The sequence below is a fragment of the Kogia breviceps genome, chromosome 14 (assembly GCF_026419965.1).
Source record: "Kogia breviceps isolate mKogBre1 chromosome 14, mKogBre1 haplotype 1, whole genome shotgun sequence".
Classification (NCBI taxonomy): domain Eukaryota; kingdom Metazoa; phylum Chordata; class Mammalia; order Artiodactyla; family Physeteridae; genus Kogia; species Kogia breviceps.
The window spans coordinates 15,048,002-15,069,697 of record NC_081323.1 but is presented as its reverse complement, the minus strand read 5'-3'; the positions used below and the strand labels follow the sequence as shown (position 1 = coordinate 15,069,697).

The 21,696-nt window shown below is 43.7% G+C and overlaps 1 protein-coding gene and 1 non-coding gene across 2 annotated transcripts; both read right to left on the bottom strand.

Moving 5' to 3' along the window:
• Window positions 1–1,962: 1,962 nt before the first annotated feature.
• Window positions 1,963–2,035, bottom strand: TRNAG-ACC (transfer RNA glycine (anticodon ACC)). The gene has a single exon. It is a non-coding gene; the product is annotated as a tRNA-Gly (tRNA).
• Window positions 2,036–2,286: 251 nt separating this feature from the next.
• SLPI (secretory leukocyte peptidase inhibitor) lies at window positions 2,287–7,231 on the bottom strand. The gene is made up of 4 exons (XM_059037889.2): window positions 7,135–7,231; window positions 6,299–6,457; window positions 5,900–6,049; window positions 2,287–5,334 (listed from the first exon to the last, which is right to left on the bottom strand). Exons 1-4 carry the CDS (start codon window positions 7,214–7,216, stop codon window positions 5,330–5,332), a joined length of 396 nt encoding a protein of 131 aa, XP_058893872.1. The 5' UTR covers window positions 7,217–7,231; the 3' UTR covers window positions 2,287–5,329.
• Between the last annotated feature and the right edge of the window lie 14,465 nt (window positions 7,232–21,696).

Below are 21,696 nucleotides of genomic sequence, written 5' to 3'. Positions count from 1 at the left end.
TGCTTTATAACAAAGTGAATCAGTTATACTTATACATATGTCCCCATATCACTTCCCTCTTGCATCATTAAGTCATCAGAAAACAATGACCCAATCCAGGCAAGGCCACTAATGGCCCAGACCCTTCAGGAATGAAAGTTTGGGCCACCCCATCGGGTAAAGAACCATGACCAGCTGAAGTGTTTGCTGAAGACAAAGGAATATAGAATGGGCAGTGGAAAAAGGTAGTTATAAATACCAACTACAACCATGTGACCAGTTACAGAAATGAGGACTGTAATAGTCATGATATTTCCTCCTTATTTTGCTATGAATACTTGTGTATGTTTATTTTCTTTCCTCTCATTACCTTACCATGTAACATAAGATGTTTGACTTTATATCATAGTATTTATGTATCATTAATTTTACATCATAGAATTTGTCACTGGATATGAAGGAAGAGAGTAAAGAGCTTTACTTCCTCTTCTGGGGAAGGAATTAATGTGTTTTGGTTCGTATACAGGATAATTATACCCTGTCTGGCAGAATTATGACCCTGTCATTGTCTTTACTTGAAGATTAAGTATGGTTTAAAGAGATCCATATAGGTGCCGAGTTGACTTGTAATGGTTTATTGTATGTGTCAACTGGACTGGCCATGAAATGCTCAAGTTAAACATTATTTCTAGGTTGCCTGTGAGGATGTGTCCAGATGAGATTAGCATTTGAATCTGTGGACTCAGTAAAGTGAAGTTCTCTCCCCAATGTGGTGGGCCCCATCCAATCTGTTGAGGGCCCAGTAGAACAAAAGGTGAAGGGAGGAGGAATTTGCACCTTTTCTCCTGCCTCTCTGCATGAGCTGGGACATCTCACCTCGTTATCTCCTGCCCTTGGACTACAATTTACACCATCAGCTCTTAGGGGTTTTTTTCTGGCTGTGCCATGAGGCGTGTAGGATCTTAGTTCCCCAACCAGGGATCATACCCGGGCCCCCTGCAGTGGAAGTGCGGAGTCTTTACCACTGGACCACCAGGGACGTCCCAGCTCTTAGGTTCTTAGGTCTTCGGACTTGAACTGCATTATACCACTGACTTTCTTGGGTCTTCAGTTTACATACGGCAGATTATGGGGTTTCTCAGCCTCAATAACTGTGTGAGCTAATTCCTCAGGATAAACATCAATAAATAGATACACACATATATACATTGCTACGAATACATGTGTGATATATATATATATATATCTTACTGCCCCTACCTGTTCTGTTTCTCTTAGGGTAGAACCCTAATATTCTGTGTTAAAAATTACTATTAAACTCAATAAAAGTTGCCAGTGTGAACTTTAAAAAAAACCAATTGCTTTCATTACTAGTTTGAGCTTTGCCCTACCCAGTTGTAAAAATTCCTCCTTTTTATATAACAAATTTCCACAAATACACAGATTTCCTTTTAGACATTCTATTCTATTCCATTAGACTGTTTGTTTATTCCTGTACCAACATCATACTACATTTATTATTATAATGTAAAAATAATATAATTAATAATATTTTGATATGTGGTCTGGCTAGCCTCCATTCTTGTACTTTAAAAAAATGTCCTTGATTCTTCTGCAACCTTTATACTAATATATGAACTGTAGGATCACTTTGCCAAGTTGTTTTAGAAAATAATGTTGGGATTTTATTGCAGTTATATTGAATTTATAAATGATTTTTTTAAAGAGTTGCAATCTTTTACCTTATTGAGCCTTTCCAAACATAAACATTAATTCTCCATTTATTCAGTTCTTCTTTCAGACCTTCAATAAAATTCTTTTTTTTTAATCCACAAAGTTCTGGCATAATTTTTATTTTTTTTAATTAAAAAAAATTTTTAAATATTTATTTATTTATGCTGCACCAGGTCTTAGTTTCAGCACACGGGATCTTTTAGTTATGGCATATGGGCCTCTTAGTTGCGGTATGCATGTGGGATCTAGTTCCTCAACCAGGGATCGAACCCGGGCTCTCTGCATTGGTAGCGCAGAGTCTTACCCACTAGACCACCAGGGAAGTCCCTCTGGCATAATTTTTAGGTTTGTTCCCAGGTATATTGTAGGGTTTGTTTCTTTGATTATTTATGTCTACCTTTATTATTTCTGACTGATTATGAGTAATGTGAGAAAAGCTATAGAATTTTGTATAGACCTTATACCCAGCAACTCTGCTGAAACATTTCATTCACTGTATTGAATGTCTTAAATTGTTATGTAGGAAATGATATTGTCTGCAAATAATGACAATAATCTTTCTTTTCATTCTTACATATTTTATTCCTTTATCTCATTGCATAGTTTTGTATATCTCATACACTGCTGAAAAATAGTGGTGACTTTAATTCTCTTTATGACTTTAATGACAATACCTCTGAAAATTCAACTTAATGTAGGTTTTGCTACAAAGTTTCAGATAGGTTTGTTTCCTTTTCTTTTCTTATGGATTAATTTCTATCCTTTCATTTCCATTCTTAATTTTAATAAAGAATTCACATTTCACTTTTAGGAGAGCTTTTTAAACCCTCATGAATTCTAATGTTTAACATTCTATTTACGATGTTCCCAACTTTGCTCAGAGAAGACAAAATTGGTACATAATTATTTTTTCTTCTACAGGCCAGAATATTTGGCTGTAGTATCAAATTTTTACTAACCTCAGCAAATTTGTTATTTATGGCTACGTAACAAATTGTACCAAAACTTAGCATATTAAAACCATAAACATCATCTCACAGTCTGAGGGTTACCATTCATTGAGATTCTGATGTGTCTTCATAATAGAAATAGATAGAAGTCATGAATGTATGTTGACATGGTTGAAATATAGAAATCTTCATAAATACCCAAGAAAACTGTGTGTAACCCTTCCCTGAAAGGTCATATAATTAATGTACATCCGTGCATTTTGTAAACCATAAATAATTACCTTCCATTTTGTAAACCATAGAAATCACATTTCTCAGATCATTATATCAGAAGAACAAAAAAGTCTGAATGCTTGTAACTTGTATTTTGACTGAGGATTATAGAGTGGATTTGGGAAGGCTTCATTTAGACTCTGTGTGAACTTACTATATGTTAATTAATAAAACTGAGTGGTTTTTATTTTTTCTATTTTTTGGCATGCAGGATCTTAATTCCCCGACCAGGGGTCGAACCCGTGCCCCCTGAAGTGGGAGCACGGAGTCTTAACCACTGGACCGCCAGGGAAGTTCCCCCAAACTGGGTGGTTTTTAGTGTGTAAAACTTGATGTGTAATTGATGAAGTGTTATTCCGCCACCAACATTAACATTAAGGAGCATTGTCATCTCCCACCTTATTTAAGATTGTAGATAAACGATGGTAACAATGAAGTATTTGGTAACAGAAAAAAATAATCCAGGAACAGCTTGGCCTGGTGGTTCTGGCCTGGGGTCTCTCACAGGTTATAATCAAGCTGTTTGCCAGGACAAGACTTAGACTGAGACTGAAAAATCTACTTCCAAGTCTCTCACGTGATCGTTGGAGGGCCTCAGCTCCAATGGCCAGAGGCATTAGTTCCTGGGGTCACTCCACAAAAGGCTGAGTGTCCTCACCACCTGGCAGCTGAGTTCTGCTTGAGCAGATGATCGGGGAGAGCACAATCTCCCCCAAGGGAAGCTAATCTCTTTGAATGATCTAATTTCATAAGGACTTCAAGATCTGTCACTCTGCAATATTTTATCGATCACACAGACCAACTCTGCAAAAAGGTGGGAGGGGACCGTGCAAGGGTGTGAACACCAAGAGATGAGGATGATCGGGAGTCCACTTGGAGGGTGGCTAAAATGAATAAAATGAAATGAATGAAATTAAAATGAATTGACTGGCTCTTCCCCTTTGCCCTCACCTCTGAAATGGTCAACTTACTGCAGCCAGTTGTTACTCCTGGATTATTGGTTGAAATAGTACGGAATATTTTCTTAGACCAGTGACATTTTCCAGGAAAGGAATGAATTACAATTTTATTTTGTCTTTTTTTTAATCATTAATCTAAGTAAGTTCTCTGTTTCCTTCAGGATCCAGAGAGCACAGAAAAACGTCGAGCAATGTTCCCTACTTGGCTCTAGCTCTCGGAATTCCGGTTCTTGTTACTCTTTCCACTCCACTGAGTCAAGAACAATATCACTCTCCTGTGGTTCTGGCCAAGAACCTGTCATCAACATGACCTACCATGACAATACTCCTAGTGCTGGGAAAGGCAGTCTCGTGCATGCATCCCCCAGTGCAAAAGAATGGGCCCTGGACCTGGAATACTTACTTACCAAGACATAAGGAGCCCGTACAACCTGTGCCAGGCTTATTGTCATGAGTGGAAATATCTTTCCCTGTTTCAAGCCCAACGCATGCCCCTTTGTTTAGTGTGTGTGCCCTCTGGCATCCGGTTAACCCCATGGCTGTATCTGCCCTCGGCGGGGAAGGCATGGGGTCCTTCTACCGTGTCGTGAGACACGTACATTGGCCCGGCATCAGCTGCCAGGAGAGACTCCCTAGCCGTGGGCAATCGAAGCCCGCTGTGGAAGCGTCTTGTGTAAGTGAAGCATTGTTTCATCCAGTGCTCGACTATGCTGTGCTTTCCTTGGAGACTCTGATACCAATATACAATGGACGGACAGACGTGTTTGGAGTCCTCCCTTGGGACTGATAATCGGGTACACGTTGTTCCGTTCAACACTTATTTCAAGATAGAAGAAATAGTGTCTTGGGAGAGAGGAGAAATGAAAGAGGCTCAAGATCACCACAGAAGGAAAGTATCCGCCATTTTCTGAGAACCTGCTATGGCCCTGTAACATTGCTCTTCATCTTGCATTGGATACCCTAATGCTCCAAACACCAGACACTGTGAGAAGTTGATTTTTATCATCACTTTGCGGGTCAAGAGATTAAGATGTAGGAGATGAAGTTATTTGCCCCAAACCACAGAGCCAAGGCGTTTCAGACTCATGATGTAAATTCTGGTCTGTCCAGCCCCTAAGTCTCTTCCCTCCACTCCATATCTGTAAAAGGGAGGCCTCTTATTCAGACATTCCCTCATCATCTCCCACCCAACGGATATTCCCCAGTGAACCACAGAAGCAGGATGTACAGAGAGAAATATGCTCGTTTATTTATTGACCAATCAACAGGCATTTGCTGGCAGCCTACGGGGTGCCAAGCCTTTCTGCAAAGAAGATATTGGTGATAGGACCAAGGCTTCACCACGGAGTGCCCCAGTGATCCAAGCGTGGGAGCAGAAGGGAATTCCCAGACCACACAGAGGAGGAATCCAGAGCCACTTCCAAGTGGCAGGAATCAGGCTGTGAGAGAAAATGAGATCAGGGCTTCAATATAGGAACCAGCCAAGTCATCTCCACATTCTCTCCCCAAGAAATCCCTTGAGATAGAGAAAATGGCAAGGTGCTGATACAGTTGTATGAGTCTTGGTATCAGGAGGCTGATTTCAAGTCTCTATTTTACTAGAAAACTCTAAGGTCGGAGCATTGAGCAAGATTATCCTCAAAATCCACTGATCTTTTGGGCTTTGACCCTAGACAACATCTTGGAAATAACCTTAATAATACATACTTAGTGCACAGTGCTTTTGACAATGCACTTTCAAGTTCATTATGTCCATTTTACAGATAAGGAAACTGAGACTCAGAGTCACTTGCTCTGGGGCCCTTAGAATCAGAGCCATGAGCCATCCTATGGAAATCCTTCCCCAAGGCCTGGGGAACAGGGCTCTTGAAAGACAAGGGATTCAGGCAGAGGCTTTCCTTGGGGTCGGGATCAGGAGTCCCCCTGTTTATGTGCCTGGAACTCCAGAGGGTTGAGACAGAGAGCTGGAGGGAAGGAGGTCAGCCTGCCCCAGCCCCTCCTTACCTTTCACAGGGGAAATGCAGACTTTCCCACACATGCTCTTGCAGCACTTTAGTTTACCCATGCACTGGCCGTCTGTCTCACAGTGACTGGTGGGGTTAAGCATCAGACATTGGCCGTTGACCACTGGACACTTCCCAGGCTTCTCCTCAACTGGTGAGAGTAGAGCCATGGGTTAGAAACCTTGTACCTTCCATACCACCCCCCTGCTTCTGGACCCCAGCCCCTGCCCCAGGCCCTGCCCCAGCCTGAGCCTCCCATCCCCATGACCACAACATCCTTCCTGAGGCCAGAATACCCCCTGAAGGTAGACTCTGGCTCTCTCCTGACATTAGGGCCCCAGTCAATGCAGGTGGCCAGTTGTCCAGTGCTGCGTGGCTGGTGGCTTTCCCACCTCCTCACCTGGGTTCAAGGTGTTGACAGGATCCAGGCATTTGATTCCGCAAGTATCAGGGCAACATTTCTTCTTCTCTAGACACTGCCAGTCATTCTTACACTTGGGTTTCTCATATCTAAGGCACTCGGCAGGTTTTCTAGGAGGGCAGGCTCCAGCTTTCAAAGCTTTGGAAGAGAAGTTCAAGAGTTTGGGAGGAGGCTGGGTGCTGAGTAGCCATCACGGCTCCTGGACAAAGCACCGCTTTCCAGTAGTGACCCTCACTCAGGGGGCCAGCCACAAAGTCCAAAGTGAAGTCCCTGTCTGACCTCCATGAAGACTGACGGGCTTGATGAAATCACACACGTGGTCAGGAGAAAGGCATAGGCTTCCCAGCCAAGGTTTCTTTCCCCAGGGAGAAGCAAGGCTACACACAGGCAGAGAGTCAGCCTGAGCATGATGGAGATGGAGGGAAATAAACAGAGATAAATAGAGCCGACAGAGCAGGTGAAGAGCTAGAGCCAAAGACAGGAAAAGCGAGATTAACGGAAAGAACCAGCAAGAGTCCAACTGATGATTGGAGAGCCACTGACCAGGAAATGAGGCAGAGAGAAAGAGAGAGGAATAAGGACAGAAAGGGAGCGGGACCTGGGCTGACAGATGGCTGAGTACAAGAAGAATTTCCAGATGTTCAGAAGCTTGCACAGAGACCTTGGAGCCCAGATGGACATGAACACACCCCCAGGGACGTCTCCTGAAACTAAGCTGAGAGATTACAGTCTAGAGAAGGGGCCATCCCCACACCACTACGAGCCCCCATCTCTGACCCTGCAGCCAGGATCATACCAGGGTGACTCCAACTCACCATTTCCAGCACCCTCCACGGCCCAAGGTGCCAGGGTTCCCAGGGCAAGAAGCACGAAGGGGAAGAGGCCACTGAAGGTCATGGTGAGGGCAGGGGCGGCTCTGCTGGCCCCGCCGCCCCCCCGTTTATACCTTCCCTAGTGGGTGTGGCCTCACCAGCATTTCCTCGGCCCCTCCCAGCTTCAATGGCATAAGCAGGAAGCTCGGCCAGAGACCGGGAAGCTTGATACTGGCGGGACAGTGGCTCATCCCTGTCCCAAGCAAGACTGCTAGGCCAACAGAGTAAGGGCCAGGGAAGAAATAGGAGAGGCTGGCCTGGGATGTATCGCCAGGCTGATAAGGAAACCATTTCAGGTGTCCGTCTGAACCCTGAGCATCGTAGGGGCCCCAGGCTCCTTAGTCTTGTTAGTGGAGATGGGGGGTAAAAGGTCAAATGCAAAAATGCTATTTAGACCTGGATTCTGAGCTGAGACGTTGGGCAGTGCACCCCTAGTTCTCCCACTCCTGGACTCCCAGGGAATTGTGAAACTCTCTACTGATTGCTCAGTGCAACTTCCTTCTCAAATTTCAGATGACATTGAGACAGACTGGGACCTGGGACCTGGGACCGTTTGCTGCAGTGCTTACACCTGGAGAATCATCTCCTCCTCTCCTCAAGCAACAGAATACAAAGAATCTGTAAGGGACTAAAAATAAAGGCTTGCATAAGCAGTTGGGGCAAATTATGAACAACAAGATACAAAAGGTCCAAAAACCCAACTGCCACTTCTGAGGTGTAGGAGCAAAAGCAGGGTACTGCACATGCCCCCTGCACACAGCACCACCAAGCGGGTGGGCAGACCACCCAAGCCACGCCTCCAGTCCAGCCCCCTGGACCTGCCCCTACCTTCACCCCATTTAAGGGACCAGTTCGCCACCACCCCAGCAAGTGAGCAAGGGAAACTGTTACTTGTTTTCGCTCCCTGATGCTGCAGCTCCCTATCCCAATAAAGCCTTGCTTGAAATTCTCATCTGACCTCTTATCAATTTCTGTTGATTAAGGAGTCCAAGAACATATCTCTCAACCAACAGATATTGATCTCCCTCCAGTATTTACACTGTTGTATCTCCAGTCCATATTGCATGCCTGCTACATGGAAAGTGCTCATAAAGACTTGTCACATAAAAGGTGCAGAAGAAAGAGCTCTGCCCTCAACAAATCTCTTTGGAGCTCATTTTTCCCAACTGTGAAATGGGAGGATCCTAACAAATCAGCCTTCTCAGAGGGCTGTGAGGTTAACGGTGTGAAAGGACTCTGAAAAGAATAAGTGAATTGTTTCCCTTACGACTAAAGAGAAGTGAATCTGAGATAAAGGAGCAAAGCAGCTCACCAGTCACTGTAATCAACATTTAGTTATAGTGTGTAACATGAGATGTTAGAGGAACGTTTCCTACCCCCAAATCCCCTACAGATTTCACGTGATAAAAAATGATGGCTGCCATTTGGTAAGCCTATTCTGTGTGCTACCCAGTCTATATAGATTGCTTCCAATTATCAAGAGAGTGATCATTATCTCTAAAAGCCGAGCCTAATTTGTCTAACTGCAAAGCCCAAACTCTTGCCTCAATATCATGTAACTTCCTGATGCGTGGAATTTCCCCATTCACTCTTCAAAGGGGAGGTTTTTGGAAATTCAAATAGACACAAAAGAGTCATGCATTGTCAAGATCCAAATGAACTAATTTGGAAAGTATCCTCCAACTAGACAGGCAGCTGATCCCTCTATGCAGAAGTCATTCAACGATTTAAATTTTGGTGGGAAAAGAAAAAGAAGAAAATCAACATGCACTGGAGAACGACTATATGCCAGGGGCTTTCACTCCTGGCTGGCACACTCAGTAGGGCAAGTAAGAGTGAGACGGCAAGTCTGACTTCCACCATTGGGTAATATCACTGTTGGGTCAAGCGGCTTGGCTTAGGTTCAGGATTTTGGTTCTCAATTACACCACGCTGGGGACGATTTGATTCCTCTCACTCAGGAATGAGAGTGGAAGAATTGGCCAGACTTCCCACTCTCTGTTTCTTCCTATTTTCCTCAATGTCACATTCAAGAGAGTATCTGCAGTTTTCTAAATATTTGCTTCATAAAGATTGAGAGAGGGAATGATCCAGCTAGAGTTCTCTACATGTGATTGATTAGGAAAGCCAACTCCTTTCTCCTTGGAAGAGTTCTGTGATCAGTTAGCAATGTCTGCTCTGGACACCATAGGAAGATAATGACGTTGAATGATCATTTCTGTCCTTTATATGTTTAGTTCTAAATCTTTAAATCATAGACTGTTGGGACTTCCCTTGCGGTACAGTGGTTAGGACCCAGCATGCTCACTACCGAGGCCCTGGGTTCAATCCCTACTCAGGGAACTAAGAAACACACAAGTTGCGTGGTGCGGCCAAAAAAAAAAAATATCGTAGACTGTTAAGATTAAAAGGGATCTGAGAGGTCATCTAGACCAGGGGTCAGCAAACTAGAGCCTGGCGACCAAATCCAGACAGCTGCCTATTTTTCTAAATGACATTTTATTGGAACATAGCTGCTCATTTATTTACGTATTGTCTGAGGCTACTTTCTCACTACAGTGGGGGAGCTGCATAGTTGTGGCAGAGACCCAAGGCTTTAGACAAAGCTTAAAATATTTATTCTCTGGTCCCTTACAGAATATGTTTGCTGACTCCTGATCCAGACCCAACCTCCAGCTGGCAGCAGGAGAGTGAGGCCCTCGGAAGGCACAAGCCCAAAGCTGCATAATGAGTGAATTACCCAACACCAGATCAAGCTTTTCTAAACCTGGTTACTCCCATGTTAATCCCAGAACCCACTTGGTAATGGTAATGGGTGGATACTCCCCTCTCCTAGTCTGATCTTAACCCAAGATAGATTCACTAAGCCTACCTCACACACCATCCGTTGCCTTCTACAAATACTATAGGCTCATTCATTCATTCAGGTCATTCACACTAAAATTATTTAATCAATTATTATTGCATGTCAGATACTGTGCTAGGCCCTCAGGCTACAATCAAGAAGATACACAAAGTCAATAATAGCATGTGGTTCTAAGAACCTAAACTTCACAACACTGTAAATCAACTATACTTCAATAAAATAAATTTTAAAAAAAACATTTAAGGGGCTTCCCTGGTGGCGCAGTGGTTGAGAATCCGCCTGCCGATGCAGGGGACGCGGGTTCGTGCCCTGGTCCGGGAAGATCCCACATGCCGCGGAGCAACTAAGCCCGTGAGCCATGGCCGCTGGGCCTGCGCGTCCGGAGCCTGTGCTCCGCAACGGGAGAGGCCACAACAGTGAGAGGCCCGCGTACCGCAAAAAAAAAAAAAAAAAAAAAAAACAAACATTTAAGGGCTTCCCTGGTGGCGCAGTGGTTGAGAATCCGCCTGCCGATGCAGGGGTCACGGGTTCGTGCCCTGGTCCGGGAAGATCCCACATGCCGCGGAGCAACTAAGCCCGTGAGCCATGGCCGCTAGGCCTGCGCGTCCGGAGCCTGTGCTGCGCAACGGGAGAGGCCACAGCAGTGAAAGGCCCGCATACCACAAAAAAAAAAAAAAAAAAAAAAAAAACATTTAAAAAAAACCTACACTTCAATAAAATAAATTTTAAAAAAAAAGAACGTAAATTTAAGGTGTGAGATACCTGGCTTGGAAAAAAATCACTGACCTTCTCTGAGCCTCAGTTTCCTCAGCTATAAGATGAGAGTATTGGTTTCTCCTATGTCACATGGTTCTTTTAAAGAGTAATTGGCAAGCACTCAGCACGGTGTCCCGTCCACTCAGCACGGCGGACATTTTGCTTATGACAGTTGGGTACACTGGACATTAGGCATACAGGGGAGTGTCAGGTCCTTGGGTCCTTGGGTCTGGACCCTTCTTACCCAGCCCCATTAAATGCCTGACTGAGCCTTCAGGACAGAATTGCTCTCAGGGTGTGGGGGGCCTCTGTCTATATAAACAATTTGATTTTAAAATATATTACAAAATTCACAGGCCCATGTGAGTTATCATGATTTATCTATGAAGATTTGAAATAATTTCAGAGAAGAGGTGCCATATTTACTTACCATCCAAAGAGAGCATGTGAAGATTCTTAATATCCAGGCATCATGTCTTCCTCTGTGGGTCCAGAAACCAGTCTTCACGTTTTTTGTTTTTTGTTTTTCGTTTTGCATGGGGGGGAGTGGTTTGGCTGCACTGTACGGCGTGTGGGATCTTAGTTCCCTGACCAGGGATTGAACCCATGGCCCCTGCAGTGGAAGTGCAGAGTCTTAACCACTGGACTGCCAGGGAAGTCCCTTCATGTTCTTTATTGTGAGATGTGATAAGTTTTTCACATCTCCCAGCCCAAGAAATGGTGTCAGCTCTGTTACTATTTTGCGTGCCGTGACTCTATTTTGTTTGTATTAAAGTAATATAGACCTTTGTGATAATTGATTTTATGTGTCAACCTGACTAGGCTCTAGTACCCTGTTGTTTGGCCAAACACCAGTCTAGATGTTGCTGTGAAGGTATTTATTAGATGCGATTAAATGGGAACTAATATCCCGCGTGCCACATGGCACGGCACGCCCCCCCAAAAAATTGGAAGAGCCCCTTGGTGTTGCAGAGCTGCTGTCCAGTAGGGTGACTGCCATGGATGCCAGAAACGAGAGGATAAATAGAGGGTGGGGAAGAGCCCCAAAAGGGAGAAAGGAGGACCAGGACCCAGGCAGCAGAGGGAAAACAGATGATTTTGAGGAAGGGGCTCCAAAGCACAGAGCCCTGAGGTGTAAGGCCCAGGGCAGGAGACCCAGTTGCCCAGATCTAAGGGAGATATATTTCCATCTCCCCACACTGATAATAGATGGCATCTTTGCCCTTAGCTAAAATTCACTGTTTCTCAAACAAAACAAAACAAAAAACAAACAAACAAAAAAACCCCAAAACCAAACAAACAAACAAAAACCCTTTCAGAATCTATAAGTCAGGAGACCAGGTTCTCATGGCTCATCTCTATATGTATGAGGCAGCCACTGCCTTTCTCTGTGCCTCAGTTCCTCCATCTGTCCCATGATGATAATTGTGAGTCTAAGGTACCCTGTCACCCAGCTTCCTCTTGGGCCATAAACAAAGCCCAGGAGCCTCAGCCCATGTTCTGACTTCTGCAGTTGTCTTTATAACTTAACTTGAAGTATTCTCTCTGATGAAACATACAAAATATTCAATAATGACAGAAGGGGATTGGAGATGCCGAAGCCAGGAGGCCTGGAGAAGTAGCCAGACATGGTGGTGAGGGTAGCAGGGTAGAATGTCACTGATCTGGGACAGGAAGAGTAGACTTTAGAAAGAGAAGGAAACCAGGGAGGGTCAGGGCACTTCACTCACGTCTGGAGACCCATGGGTGACAAGTGTGGCAGCCAGGTATCCTCACACCTTAGAGGGAAACAGAAGGCCCACCCACTTCCTACTTAGTGTTTCCCCACACAAGAAAGTTTGAATTTACAATTCAAAGTTTGAATTTCTCCCCCAGCCACTGATCATATTCCTATGAAACTGGGAAAGCTATACTCTTCTTTTAGGCTCAAATGTGAACCAGTGGGAAGCTACCAGGTAAAGCAGAATCTAGGCAAATGTGAAAAATATCCATCCACTGAGGAAGTAGCTGGAGGAAATAACCAACATGGTAGATCTCATATCTTCCTATCGATACTTATCTAAGAGGTGGTTCATGGATAGATCAGGGTTATGCCATTTATTCCTTCAAAGGCTGAGTGTCCCCCTAAAAGAAGACATCCATTTACCATGAGGTTAATGAAACAGAGACTGTGGTTGGTCATAAGGAAATGCTTCACAGTCTGGTAAAACAAAAAGAAAATTGACTGTTGGACATTAAGAAACTGTGAGTCATACTCCCCGTGGAAGAAAACAGGAAAAAGAAAAGCTGAATTTTTAAACTTATTCAAGCGCTTTCCAAACCACCAACACTTACATAAAGTGCAGTCCAGCTCTCTCATGAAGAAAGATAACAAAATGTTGCTTCTGGTACTATACTCATCTCGTTCTGGAATCTAAATGAAAGCAGTTCTCTCAGTTAAGTCCAGATAAGGCTCTTTATAGACTACGGATTAAGTAAGTTTAACAACCGCTAATGCACCCAACATAAAATAGTAGAATGAGAACAGAATAACTGCAATTTAAAAAACCCCTCTTATTTTCAAAAGGGAAACATGTAAAGCAACATACAGGCTGTCACTGGTCTACAGAACATTTTGTATATCCTATAAGACAAGGATGTGGGGACTTCCTACCTGGTGATGGAGTGACTTCCTTGTTCAGTGAATCTGGCTGATCCATTCTGCTCTCTGGGAGCCTCACCCTTGCCCATTGTTTCCCATGGCCATATCTCAGAGAAATATTGCAGAGGATGCCCTTTGCGGGGAGAGGGATATACCCCTTTTCAGGAATTCACTTCATAAGAATGCAGCAGGACATCCATATTGATGTGAGCAATCAGTGACCACTGTTGGAGAGACTTAGGTTTCTTGTTTAGTTAAATCCTTATCCATTTGCTTCAAATAAAAGCATAAGCTAATAACCATAGTTGGAAATCTTGTCGAGTCATGTTTGTCTTTTATTTACTCTGCTCAACCTTAAATGTACACCTTTAATCTGAATATGTATGTCTTAATTTTGAACACTTTCTTCTTTTTATCTCTTTGAATATTGCTTCTCTACCATTCTCTCCATTCCCCTTCTAGAACTCTCATTGGCTACTTATTAGATCCTCTATTTATAGTCCCCTTGTCTTCCCTTTCTCCCATGTTTTTCTCTTGATCTCTCTGTGCTGTGTTCTGGGTGAATCCCTCAGTACTATCTTCCAATTCACTAATTTTTCTTTCAACTGCACCCAGTCTGGACTCCATTTTGTTTAACGAGCTTTTTAATTTCAAAAATCAGTTTTTATTTCCAGGATTTCTATTATATATATGTATATATATATATACACACACACACATATGTGTATATGTGTATATATATACAATATATTTCTATTATATATATTTCTATTTCTATATAAACCTCCATGAGGTTTGGAGTTTGGAATTACCTAAGTGTCTGCTTCTGAATAATAGCTCCGTCGATGTATACAATCTTAAAAGAGTTGAGTTCTCTGTCACTGAGAAATTGGTAATGACTCCTGACTTTAAGAAGAGCTCACAGGGAAGCACTGTACTTGAGCAGTGATCAGCATGCATAGAGGATGGGACAGTACCAGATATCTATCATCTGTAACCTGATTACCATTGGTCCTCATCTTAAAATCATATAACGTTTGCACTGAAAGGTAATTCAGAATAGATTTAGGCCAAATCTGTTTCACAGAGGAGAAAACAGGGTCCCAAAGGGAGGGAACACATCCAAAGTCACACAATAAATTAGTGACCACATATGAGATGTGACTTCTCTGAATCTAGTCACTCCCAACTTATCCCAGGAGCCTGTTCTATTTGGCCATCCCCCTCTTTTTTTGTCTTTTTAATAAATTTATTTTATTTATCTATTTACTTATTTTTTGGCTGCATTGAGTCTTCGTTGCTATGCACGGGCTTTCTCAAGTTGCCACGAGTGGGGGACTACTCTTCGCTGTGGTGCGCGGGCTTCTCATTGTGGTGGCTTCTCTTGTTACAGAGCACAAGCTCTAGGTGTGCAGGCTTCAGTTGTTGTGGCACATGGGCTTCAGTAGTTGTGGCTCACAGGCTCTAGAGTGCAGGCTCAGTAGTTGTGGAGCACAGGCTTAGTTGCTCCGCAGCATGTGGGATCTTCCCAGACTAGGGCTCAAACCTGTGTCCCCTGCATTGGCAGGCAGATTCTTAACCACTGCGCCACGAGGGAAGCCCCATCCCCCTCTTGATTTGATCTGGATCCTGGATTCTGACTGCATCTTCTCCATCCAGCCTCTATCGTCTCCCCCTATATCCAATAGTCTTAAGGACATTTATTCATTCACTTACTAAAAAAAAGAAAAATGTATTGAGTGCCTACTACGAACCAGGCACTATGCCAGCCCCTGGGGATACAAAAGTTAATGGGACACATAGATGCAGCACAGTGTCGTAGGCAAATGTATGAATGTTAATGTTAACCTAATCTGGATTCAAACCTTGGTACCACAATTTACTATCTGTTGCCTTGGGCAAGTCAGAAGACCTTCTAGTGTCAGTTTCTGTAAAGCAGGCACCATTATACTTTTTCTTCTTACAATTGTCATGCGGAGTAAATGCGCATCTGGCCCAAGGCCTGGGATATAGTAGACACTTAAAAATGGTAGCCATTATAATTATAATTATTATTACAAAATAGTCTCTGTCTGATACACACACATACCTCGGAGCTCACAGAAAGTTATCAAGTCTTCTGCTAAGTCAGATTATTTATTTTATCTCAAAAGATCTTAGTCCAATTGACTGTCTGTGTAATCCACTTCTGTATTCTAGAGCCTCTGTCACTGACTCGCTGTGTGACCTTGGTCAGAACACTGCAGCTCTCTGAACCTCATTTTCCCCATCTGTATAATGAGAGGGTTAAACTACGAGGTGAAGGTCTCGTCTAGAACCGGTATTGCCACGACTCAACAGCCCAACACAGACTGAGGGCACTGCTGGTAGGCTCTCCTATTCTCAAGGCCAGTCTTGGCTATGCTCACAAGATGGCCTCTTAAGATCGAGGGTAGAAAGAGGGACCAGGAGAAAGACTGGTGGCTGTTCCTTCTTAAGGAAGGCTACCATGGTTCCTGGCTGTAAGACTCAAGGTCATGCCTCCGATTGGCTCCCTCTCTTTCACTCACAAATACCATCTGCCTTGCCATCCACTGGTGTTGGGGAAAGGGAGGGTAGGGGGTCTCTGACATCCTTTATGTTAGATGCTCTTCTCTGGGCCTCGCTTTACCTACTTCTTTGCCTATTGATTTGTTTCCACACAAGACTATGATTTCTTTGAGGGAGAAAATATGTCATTAAAAGATCACAGACTTTGGAATTACACTGATCTGGTTTCAAATCCTGACTCTCCCATTTAATAAATGTTCCTTTACATAATTATAGCTAATAATTACTGAGCATTTATGTTCCAGGCACAGTGCTGAATACTTTGCGTGATGTATCACCCTTAAGCCTCATAACAATATATTAAGTAGTTACTAGAGTCATCCAATTTGGTCTGCCATACAAGGTGAGAGGAAGAGGGGATACTTTGGGGGAGGTTGATTAGGGACTGCCTAAGAACTGATGTTACTTGCCCAGACATGGAAAGCAGCCAAGAGGTTCCGTGAGTCCAAAGCTGGGGTCAGAGGAGAGAACCCCTGTGAGGGTCACATCTATAGTTTGTGCAATTCATGTGCCAGATGTGCAGATGATAAATGAGCTCCAGAGAGAAATATCAGTTAGCATAAACTTTGTTTTTGGTGTCATCTTTTAAAAAGGATAGGGAAATCTCTGGTGGTCCAGTGGTTAGGACTCAGCACTTTCACTGCCATGGCCCGGGTTCAATCCTTGATGGGGGAACTAAGATCCCAAAAACTACATGGCGTGGCCAAAAAAAAAAAGAAAGGATATATATTTTTATTTTGATGGAGTCAGTTTTACCCATTTAAATATTTTCAAAAGGTTTGTCTTCTGCATTCAAGTCATTAATCCATCTGGAATTTATTTATTGTGAATGGTTTGAATTAGGGATCTTGTTTCCATTTTTTCCTAATATGGCATGCCAATTGTTCCCCCGTATCATTGATCCCTTATTAATTTATAAAACCACATCTATTTTGTACCAAGTTTTTGTATATAGATGGATGTGTTTCTGTGTTTTATTATTACTCAATTTGTTTATTCCCAAACCAGTCTTCCTTGGTACTGTTTTCATTAACATCTACGTTTTACATACCTTGGTGCTTTGCAGCACAAGTCTTTTCTGTTTTACTTGTTTAGAATTGTTTTGGCTATTCTTGTACTTTTCCTCTACTACATAAATTTTAGGATCAATTTCTCAAGGTCCTCAAAAAAATCTGTTGAGATTTTTATTACAATTACATCAAAGCTATAAATTATTGAGTGGAACCAAAATATTTCCCATATTAAGTCTTCACAAATATAAAAAATGAGTATCACTCTATTCAAGTCCTCTTCAAGTCATATAATAAATTTTAATTTTTTCATGTGATTCTTGCAAACTTTTTCTTGGTTTATTTTTAGGTAGTAATAAAATTCATGACTATTGTGAATAGGAGCTTTTTCTCTCTTTAATTTATTTGATAGTTTTTGGTGTGTAAGCTTGCAATTGGTTTTTTGTATATTGACTTTTTAAAATAAATTTATTTTATTTTTGCCTGCTTTGAGTCTTTGTTGCTGCGCGCGGACTTTCTCTAGTCGCGGCGAGCGGGGGCTACTCTTCGTTGCGGTGAGCAGGCTTCTCACTGCGGTGTCTTCTCTTGTTGCGGAGCACGGGCTCCAGGCGTGCGGGCTTCAGTAGTTGTGGCACATGGGCTCAGTAGTTGTGGCTCCCGACTCTAGAGCGCAGGCTCAGCAGTTGTGGTGCAGAGGCTTAGTTGCTCCATGGGATGTGGGATCTTCCCGGACCAGGGATCGTACCCGTGTCTCCTGCATTGGCAGGTGGATTCTTAACCACTGCACCACCAGGAAAGCCCTGTATATTGACTTTTGTAATTGCAAACTCAATATATTTTCTCATGAATTTTAATAGTTTACCCATGACTCTCTTGAATTTCATTTGAAGACATTCATATTATCTGTAAGCATTAACCGTTCTATCTCTTCTTTTCCCACCCCTATTCCTCTTTAATTTTATGTCCAGTTTTATTGCATTGGGCTACGATCACTAGTTTGATATTAAATCACAGTGGTGATAGAGGGCAGTCTGGCCTTGTACTGACTTTAAGGATGCTGCTTCCTGAGTTTCACCACTGAGTATAATACTTGCTGTAGGTATTTGTAAATACCCTTCATCAGGTGAAGAATATTCTCTTTTGTTCCTAGTATACTGTGTATTTTTATCATGAAAGAACTTAGAACGATAAAAAATGATTTTTATGAATCAGTTGAAAGATTCATTTGAATTTTTTTCTTTAAACTTTTAATTTACTTAATCACATTGATAATTTCTGGTTCTTGGAAGACTTGCCAGGATATCAGGTAGTTCGTGGAAATAAAAGTCAGAAACCAAGAAAATCAGCCAAGGTCACCAGCAAGCATCCTCTGGTTAGGGTTCCATCAACAGACTCTTAATACAGTAAGTCCATATATACGAACAAGTTCCGTTCTGAGAGTGTGCTCCTAAGTCCAATTTGTTAAAAAGTCCAACAAAGTTAGCCTAGGTACCCAACTAACACGATCGGTTGTATAGTACTGTACTGTAATAAGTTTATAATACTTTTCACACAAATAATACATAAAAAACACACACAAAAATAAAGAACATATTTTTAATCTTACAGTACAGTACCTTGAAAAGTACAGTAGTACAGTACAGCAGCTGGCATCCAGGGGCTGGCATCGAGTGAACAGGCAAGAAGAGCTCCTGACTGGGGGAGGGAGAGGAGGGGGGAGATGGTAGAGCTGAAGGACGGTCAGCAATAGGAGACGGAGGGCGAGCTGCAATTCCACTCACGCCTGACGTTGATGGCTTAGGTTCTGGTTCCTTGCTGGATTCAATTCTATCTACGCTCTTGAAAAAATGATCCAGTGATGTCTGGGTAGTAGCTCTTTTTTTCTCTTCATAGGTGACATGGTAGCACTGGATCGCATTCTGAACGGCTGCTGTAACCTTCGTGTACCATTCTACGTTCGGGTCCTGTGACTCAAAAACTAACAGTGCCGGGCTTCCCTGGTGGCTCAGTGGTTAAGAATCCGCCTGCCAATGCAGGGGACACGGGTTGAAGCCCTGGTCCAGGAAGACCCCCACATGCCGCAGAGCAACTAAGCCCGTGCTCCACAACTACTGAGCCTGTGCTGTAGAGCTCACAAGCCACAGCTACTGAGCCCACGTGCCGCAACTACTGAAGCCCGCGTGCCTAGAGCCCGTGCTCTGCAACAAGAGAAGCCACCGCAATGAGAAGGCCGCGCACTGCCATGAAGAGTAGCCCCTGCTTGCCGCAACTAGAGCAAGCCCGTGCACAGCAACAAAGACCCAACACAGCCAAAAATAAACAAGTAAATTTATTTTAAAAACTAAAACTAACAGTGCCTCCTCAAATAAAGGACATTCCCTTGCCGCTTCCTGTGTTGTGAATCTCTGGAGTTCTTCAGTTACTTCTTCTTCCTCTTGTCGCCCCATTCTCTCAATTATTTTCACTTTTGTTTCCATCATTATCACTTGGCACTTCTTAACAGTACCAGCTACAACACTGCTGCTTTTATGCTTGCTTCCAGACATCCTGGGCTACTGTACAGTACTGTACAATAAAGCACATAAAAGCACAACCACTTGTACAGGATGCATGCATGTGACAATGTACGCCAGACGCATGAACTAACTTACGTGATTGGACACGCGAACACACATTCGCATCTTTAAAAGTTCACAACTTGAAGGTCTACATGTAGGGGACTTACTGTACTATCACTGCACTGTCTTGAATGACTTCCCAACTGTCCCTGAACTTTGTCTTGTTCCCTCAAGATTCATAGCCCAAGGAGAAAGCATAGAATTTATTAAACCTCAGCTGTGCATTTTTGTTTTTTACATTTTGTACATACTATGTACCAAGCAGCGTTCTAAGAATATAAAATGGATTATCTCACTCAAGCCTCACAAAAACCCAGTGGCATAGGGAATAGTATCATCTCCATTATACAGATGAGAAAACTGGGTCTCTTTTGACAGAAGCACAGAGCAATTCAGAAACTTGCCTAAGGTCACACAGCTCATGGCAGAGCTGGGATTCGGATAGGCAGTCTGGCTCCCATGTCTGTGCTCTTAACAGCTGCACTGTGCCATCATGCCCACATTCTAGCTTCCAAAGAGTGGATAACGGAGTTCTGGCTCCTGCAGCCTCCCCAGAAGAGAATCAGGAAATGGACAAGGGAACCAGCCCTTGTCAACACCTACACACAGTAAATAGCAGGGCAGGTCTTCCAATCCAGGAGTGTGTGGTTATTGCCTAGGAAATGAAGCAGCCTCTAGGCGGGGGTGGTAGGGTCCGCCAGAGTGCGGGGAGGGGTGTGAAGGGGGAGGAGGGTCTTTCGGAGAAGGGCAGGCCTGGCTCAGCACAAGTGCCAGCCCCCAAGGCCTCTAAGGGCCTTGGGACCCAACTCCAAATCAGAGCTCCAGGCGCCATCCAGTGGCTACTGTGGAGATTGCAGGAGAAGAGCAGGCGAGAAAAGAAACCCCACAGAAGACAATCCTGGCCAGCACCAGGGAGGAGGGAAAGCAGGAGGCCTCAACTTTGCCTCAGTGCCACCCCCATCGTTGAGGTCCCTGTACAATCAGACCCCCGGTTCTCTCACTGTGATCTTGGACAGACAACTCTGCCCTCTAGGCCTGGTTTCCCGGCCGTAAAAAAAAAAAGGGGTTGGACGGGCACTTTTGCTCATCTGACCCTCAGGTCCAGGTGAGACCTCAATCATCCTGTCACCCTGTAGGTTAAGGCTTGGCTGGAAGTCACCTCCTCTGTGATTTCTCTCTCCTTACCCGCCCTTTGCTCCATCCCTTCACCTGAAGGGTCCCCTTTCTGCTACCGTTATAGTCAGGTGGACTTTACCCCCTCCAGCCCTGGGCTCCCCCAGCTCGGGGGCTTTTCTCAATCATCTTTCTCCCTCCTCACCATGGCCGGTGAGGGGCCAGGCATATGCGTGCTTAACAGTGCCTGCTCTGAGCTCTGTCCTCCTGGCTTCAAGCCCTGTGTGGTAGACAGAATAATGCACACCCCCTCCCCCCCCCCCAAAGATGTCCACATCCTAATCTCTGCAACCTGTGAATATGTTACTTTACATGGCAAAGAGCGTTTGCAGATGTGCTGAAGAGCTTGAGATGGGGAGATTATCATGGATTATCTGGGTCAGCCCAATATAATCACAAGGGTCCTTATGCAACAGAGACAGGAAGGTCAGAGTTAGAGAAGGGGGTATGATGCCAGAAGCAGAGGTTCAGGTGATGAGAGGAATTCGGGTAGTCTCTAGAAGCTGGAAAGGGCAAGGAAACAATTGCCTCCAGAAGGAATGCAGCCTTGCCAACCCCTTTTAGACTGCTAACCTCAAAAACTATTTGTGTGTTTTTTAAGCCTCTAAATTTGTGGTGATGATACAGCAGCCACAGGAAATGAAAACACACTGGTTCAGCTTCTTTTTTAAAAAAAATCATTTTTATTTGTTTTATTTATTTATGGCTGCATTGGGTCTTTGTTGCTGCGCGCGGGTTTTCTCTAGCTGCGGTGAGCGGGGGCTACACTTCATTGTGGCGCACGGGCCTCTCGTGGCGGTGGCTTGTCTTGTTGTGAAGCACAGGCTCTAGGTGCACGGGCTTCAGTAGTTG